The 7,194-nt window shown below is 36.6% G+C and overlaps 1 protein-coding gene across 1 annotated transcript; it reads left to right on the top strand.

Moving 5' to 3' along the window:
• Positions 1-4,637: 4,637 nt before the first annotated feature.
• LOC145567049 (S-adenosylmethionine synthase 2) lies at positions 4,638-6,563 on the top strand. Its single transcript, XM_081626276.1, has 2 exons — positions 4,638-4,748; positions 5,194-6,563. Exon 2 carries the CDS (start codon positions 5,205-5,207, stop codon positions 6,384-6,386), a length of 1,182 nt encoding a protein of 393 aa, XP_081482402.1. The 5' UTR covers positions 4,638-4,748; positions 5,194-5,204; the 3' UTR covers positions 6,387-6,563.
• The last annotated feature ends 631 nt before the right edge of the window (positions 6,564-7,194 follow it).

Below are 7,194 nucleotides of genomic sequence, written 5' to 3'. Positions count from 1 at the left end.
ATCCCAACTATGGATTATTTTTAAATAATCCGAACTTTAAGGGTCACTCGCTCAAAATGGTCAACTAATTGCCCAACTTGTTATAACAGGTAAAAGGGACACGTGTCACCACATGATTCGTTGAAAAATTTAAAAAATAAATAAAACTAAAGAGAAAAAAAAGCCCTACCCACGACCACCCTCCCCACCACCAGCCACGACCCCCTTTTGAAACCCCTATCCCCGCCGCCGACAGACAGCCCTACCCCTACCTCCTGAACCACCGTTAATGTTTTAACACCTAGGCTGAGTAATCACAACTTATTACCAGGAATGATTTACAAGCAAAGAGAAACCTTAACAATAGATAATAGTATGAAAGTTGGAATCATGGGTGATCACAAACAACATAATTCATTAATCAATATCTACAACTAAAAATTAATACATTGATACCCAAAAATATTTCATAATCAAATTAATAAAAGTTGGGACAAGATAAAATCAAATACTAGCAAGGACGTGGTTGAGGGAAATGCTGGTGAAGGAAAGGGCGTGCTGAACGGCAGAGAAATACAATGAGTATCGCCGTAAGCCGATATTGAAACACAACCACGGTAATTCAAGTTAAGGAGGGAAGAGGCAATTTGTGCGCAGTTAAATTAGGATCATATTCTTGATTTCTTGGGCATCGGACGATTCTCAATATCCCAACACACTGACGTCTTTGTCTTGTGATATTCCATTGCAATTTAATTCACCTTCACATTTTGATTAAGATTTTCAATGGATAAGGGGAGGCATGGCGCCGGCGCCGTCACGTAGGAGGGGTCTTTGGTCGCCGGCGGGGATCGGGCAGGGTGATCTCGGCTGGAATTTAGGGAAGGGGGGCTGTCGGGACGGTGGTGGTGGGGTTGTGTGAGTGTTGGCCTGTTGGATGTGGGATTTTTTTTTTTATTAAATATTTTTTTTCAACCTATTACGTGTTAACACGTGTCATTTAAACCTAAAAAGGAAAAAAATCCTCTATAACAGGTTACCGGTCACTTAGGATCGATAAAAGCGAATGACCCTCAAAGTTCGGATTATTTAAAAATAATCTAAAGTTGAGATTATTTTGAACGAATGGCGAAAGTTGGGATTATTTTTATCAATTTTTCCTACTACCTCCGTTACATATTAGTTGTAACTTTCACCTTGGCACGGATTCTAAGACAAAATTTCATAATAATGGATTAGTGAATAAAATAATAGTTAATTAAGCAAGGTAGGAGAGAGGAAGTGAAGGTAATTAATAAATTACCCACCACCATCAACAACACCCACTCCACCACCGTCGGCCAGCAGCATTCACCCCCCCACTGTCTGCCAATAACAGCCACAAGCACCCCCGAACAACCCTTAAACCGCCACCGCAGCCCGAACAACCTCAAAATCAACCCAAAATCATCCACTATCAACCCAAACGACGACATCGAAACCACCACCGCAGCCCAAACAACCCCAAAAACCGCCCCCGCAGCCCAAACAGCCCTAAGATCACCACCTCTCAACCCAAACGACACCAAAACCACCCCTTCTCAATTCTAACCACACCAAAACCAACTCCTCTCAGCCGAACCACCCTAAAACCGCCAACACTCGCCATAAACCAACCCTAAACAACCACCCTCATTCAGCACCAAAATCACCCTCACTCACCCTAAACCAACCCAAAACTACCCTTACCCACCTTGAATCACACTGAAACCACCCCAAACTAGCCCATTCACCCCTCAAATCATTAGATCTAAACAATTTTAAAAAAAAAAGAAGAGAGAGAAAGGAACAATAAGGGGCGACTTTGAATATGGTGATGAGCAGCGATGACGTTGACAGTGGTGCTAAGCGGCGACGTTGATGGTGGTGGTTAGATGCGGCGATGATGGCGACGTTGAGAATGGGGTGTTGGGTGTTCTGACAATTTTGTGGGAGTTACCCACTTGAAATCTTGAATGAATTTTTGGAATGGAATTATATTAATTTATGTGATAAGTTAGATTAGGAGTTTAATGAAATCTGATTTAGGTAGTTAATAGTGTTTATGAGTTTTTTTAGTAAGGGTATTGTTGTACTTTCATTTGAAAAATCTTACTAAAATAGGAAAAAATTGAAAAGTTGCAACTAATATGTAACGGAGGTAGTAATAAATATCCTATAACTCGAATTTATTTACACCGTAAAATTCGTTTTAAAATGTTCTTTAAAATAAGATCCATTATAATATATTTAATTTATTTAAAAATATTAGAAAATCAGTAAAAATAAGTTTGGATTTAGATTTTTTGTAAGATAGAAGAGGTGTCAAAAACTGATTCGACCCAATTCGAATAAATTTTGATTCAGATTTCGATTTGACACAATAATTTAGCATGATTCAAATATATATATAAAAAAAAATAAAAAAAATAAAAATAAAAATTGAGCTGGTCTCACCGAATCTGGCCCAGACCACCCAAATTAATATGCATATACTACGTATACAGTTTGAGTTATTTTAATTGCAATGCCATCGATGGGCTCAATCAGTTAAAGTTGTTTATGTAACTATAGTCCATAGACCTCCAACAGGCTCAAATCAATGTTTTAATAGGGGAAAAAAAAAAAAAAAAAAAAAACTGAAATAGGAAGTATGAAATGGAGCCGAAGCCGATGACACGTAATTGGTGGTAGGTATGAAACTGTCCTCATCCAGTTATCCGGTAAACCTATTACTGCTGCTGAGATTTAACCTACTACAGTATTAGTAAAATTAGAAAAGTACGGAGTACTTTGTTAAATACTCTTACAACTTAATAACATGTCCACTCCCCACCAACCCCATAAGTCCATAACCTATGATTTCATTAACTATTGTGTCAAAAGCTTGGCTTTAATCCTTACCGTAATCTTATGCCACCATGCTTTAGAAAAACATTAAAACAAAATACTTACCTCCGTTTTTTATTAGTTGACACATATTCCTTTTTAGGAAGTTTTTTTTTTAGTTGACACGTTTTCTTTTTGAGTAAGTTTTATACCTTGCTTTTTGAGTGTATCCCACTTGTTTTATCATTCTCTCTCACTCTTTCCCCTCTCCTTAATATGTATGCCTAAATTGAATGTGTCAACTAAATAGAAACGGAGGAAGTACTTTTTACACTATTCACATAAATCACACAATCTACTTTGACCCATATTATTAATTTGTAATTCAAAAAAAAAAAAAAAAAGAGATTATCATATAGACATTTATTAGAATCATTTCCATATACGTAGTATATCAAGTTTTTGTTATACTTATTGATAAGTACAGATATTGTTAATTAAATTTTCACATTGGCATACGTGCTTTGTAAAATAGGGTACTCTGTATTTATTTTGAAACAAGAAGTACGAGTACTACTCCATTCATTTTTAAATACTTGATTCATTTCTATCTTTTGCACTATTCATTTAACTTATTTTGACTAATGTTTGTGATTTATACATAAGAAAAAATATAGTTTTGTGGGTAATTGTTGAAATTGTCTCAATGAATAGATTATAAATTTTAATCATTAGAATTTATACTTATCAATAATTAAAGATATTATTGATCAAAGATTAGCATTAGCATATGTGCCCAAGAGAAATGGAACAAGTATTTAAAAACGGAGGGAGTATATATATTTGGAAGCCAATTCAATACTTGAAAAAAAAAACACCTAGAAAAAATAATAGGAAGCTTTAAGAAAATTTGTGGTAATTTAGTTGCAGTTTTTTAGTACTATTATATTTGTTTATTAGAAAAAAAAAAAATAAGTAGTATTTTAATTTTTTTTTTTTGAAGAAAACGGTATGGGATTAAATTAATGGAGGTCAAGTTTTGCCAAAGTGGAGTGTTTTTTTTTTTTTTTTTTTTCCTTCACAATTTTACATTATTTATTAAGAAACTACATTAGTAAAATTAAAAACGAGTAGATCTGTTTGGAATTCTAAATTTTTTGAAGTATTTGCTAATACAAGTTGATCCATGCATATTATATACATAAATAGTTTATGATGATATTTTATTTATAAAAGGATAAAGAAGACTTCTCTAATTTATGTTTAAACTTTTGAAACCACTTTATTTATTTTGCGTTATAAATACTCCGTCTGTTTTTATGTGTTTGCTTTATAAGCAAAATGTGTTTTTATCAAGATTAAACCAAAACACTACTAGTGGATAGGATTATATTTGTCCTTTTCATATACGCAAGTAGGATTGGCGGTATGACCATATTATCACATTAGAAAAATGGGGCAGTATTAAGAGACATCTAAATTTAAAAATAGGGCAAACAAATAATAAAAGAGAAAGTATTAGTAATGTTTAAGAGTTAGTTATCAATATTAAAGCATTAATATAATTAAATAACCATTAATTGAAAAAAATAATGTAGGAAAATGGAGTAGAAATAAAATAATGGAAAATGGTAAAAAAAAAAAAAAAAAGAGTTGAGACATGTGTTAATTAAAAAATGATTAGAGAAAGGTGATTAGTGGTAGCAAACAAGACTCAACAACCCACTAGGAACTTAGGAAGGCAGTAGGCACTCAAAAAAAGAAGCTGAGTAAACCGGTGAATCAAGTAGCCGGTGAAATTGGATGTGCTATAAATAGAAAGCGCACGAATTGCAAATGGCATCAGTTAAACATATTCATATTAATTTCTCGTCGGTGTTCACTCATCCTCTCTCCTGCCTTCTCAGATCTTCTTCCTTAAGGTACTTCTTTGCTCTCTTTTTGTTTTCTTTTTTTCGGAATGTTTAATTGCTTATCATTTTACTTTTGTATTAATTATTTGGTGAAAATGATAGATTGTTGATAGTTAAATCTACTGTATTATCGTAGAATTCGTTTCGTTAGGTTATAGAAATGGATTCATTTTCATTTTCGGAAAATGAATCTGAAGATCTGGGCATCAATGAATTGCTCATCATTTTACCTATTTATTGAATGACCTGATTTCAAACCAGTTTGTTTCGATTTTGGATTTAGACATGACAGTGGATAATGTTTTATACGAGGTTTTTTTCTTGGATTCATGAGTTTTTAGAAATTAAACTTGTATTTGAAGCATAAAAGAAATGGTAATATTTAATTTAGGAAATGGAGACCTTCCTATAGTAGGTTTTTTGACATGAATTCATCTGTTATGGTTAATTACAGTAATTTAGGAAATGGAGACCTTCCTATTCACCTCGGAGTCTGTGAACGAGGGACACCCCGACAAGCTATGTGATCAGGTCTCTGATGCAGTCCTCGACGCTTGCCTTGCCCAGGACCCCGACAGCAAGGTTGCTTGTGAAACCTGCACCAAGACTAACATGGTTATGGTTTTCGGTGAAATTACCACCAAGGCCAATGTAGACTATGAGAAGATTGTCCGTGACACTTGCCGCTCCATCGGCTTCATCTCCGATGATGTCGGTCTTGATGCCGACAAATGCAAGGTCTTGGTCAATATCGAGCAGCAGAGCCCTGACATTGCTCAGGGTGTCCACGGCCATCTCAGCAAGCGCCCTGAGGAGATTGGTGCTGGTGACCAAGGCCACATGTTTGGCTATGCCACCGATGAGACCCCTGAGCTTATGCCTCTAAGCCATGTTCTTGCCACCAAGCTTGGTGCTCGCCTCACTGAGGTTCGCAAGAATGGCACTTGTGCATGGCTCAGACCAGATGGTAAGACTCAAGTCACCGTTGAGTACTACAATGAGAATGGCGCCATGGTACCCGTCCGTGTTCACACTGTCCTTATTTCCACCCAGCATGATGAGACTGTCACCAATGATGAAATTGCTGCTGACCTTAAGGAACATGTCATCAAGCCTGTCATCCCTGAGAAGTACCTTGATGACAAGACCATCTTCCACCTTAACCCATCTGGCCGATTTGTTATTGGTGGACCACACGGAGATGCTGGACTCACTGGCCGTAAGATCATTATTGACACATATGGTGGATGGGGAGCTCATGGTGGCGGTGCTTTCTCTGGTAAAGACCCAACCAAGGTGGACAGAAGTGGTGCCTATGTTGTCAGACAGGCTGCTAAGAGCATCGTAGCCAATGGGCTGGCTAGAAGGGCTATTGTGCAGGTATCTTATGCCATTGGTGTTCCCGAGCCTTTGTCCGTATTTGTTGACACTTATGGAACTGGAAAGATCCCTGACAAGGAGATTCTTGCGATAGTGAAGGAAAACTTTGACTTCAGGCCAGGAATGATCTCTATCAACCTCGACCTCAAGAGAGGTGGCAATGGAAGGTTCCAGAAAACAGCTGCATACGGGCATTTTGGAAGAGACGACCCGGACTTCACTTGGGAGGTTGTCAAGCCCCTGAAGTGGGAGAAAACTAATGCGTAATGCTGCTATGCAACGCTTCACTTATCTGGCAGCCGGGAGCTGCAGATTTTGCATCTCTGACTGCTACTGCTGCTATATAATGTTTTTATATTCTGATTTTTTCCCCATTGAAATTGTTTCCAATTTCGACTTGATTCTTGAACCAATTTAAAAAGAGATGGATTACTGCTTTCATTTTTGGATCGGAATTATGAGTAGCATCAGTTTATCTAGAAAGTATGGTTTGGCTTAAGCCTTTCAATTTACTCGTAATAGTTTATGCCACATCATTGAGAGAGGAACGAAAGTGAGAGCTAGTAGGTCTACATGGTATGAGCTGACCACCGTGACATTTAGGTGACTGAATATTGAGTGTATAATGTATATGGTTCAAAATCAAATGGTGGTGACGTGATGCATTCTTGGGTAGTACTTCTGTCCACCTTGAATGAAATGATGTCGAGCTACATCTCATCACCCCATGAGGCCATGAGACCCCGAGAGAGTACCTGAGTGACTAAATGTAATCATTTGTTTTTCTCTCTTACTTAATCCGTAACAATTAAGCTGAATACATACCTGACTTTTAACGTTGACTTGTGATCTCACCGCGACAATTATGTGATTGAATTATATGGTTCAAAACAATCTTCAATTACCCTAGGATGTATTTGCTCTAAGAATGCTCTGAAAGCATGGACTAAGACTTCAATTTAAAGAGGATTTTCAACTTTTTGAGAAAACAAAAGAATAGTCACATTTACCCAATTTTGTAAATTACTGCTAGCATTAAAATCGTAATCATATATGGTTTTAACAACCTTTTATT

This window comes from Chenopodium album, chromosome 11, assembly GCF_948465745.1.
Source record: "Chenopodium album chromosome 11, dcCheAlbu1.1, whole genome shotgun sequence".
Lineage (NCBI taxonomy): Eukaryota > Viridiplantae > Streptophyta > Magnoliopsida > Caryophyllales > Amaranthaceae > Chenopodium > Chenopodium album.
The sequence above is the reverse complement of the archived record's forward strand: the minus strand, read 5'-3'. Positions and strand labels throughout refer to the sequence as shown.

What these genes read in the sequence shown, in the direction of transcription:
- LOC145567049 (XM_081626276.1), top strand. Translation starts at nt 5,205, where the DNA reads ATGGAGACCTTCCTATTCACCTCGGAGTCTGTGAACGAGGGACACCCC.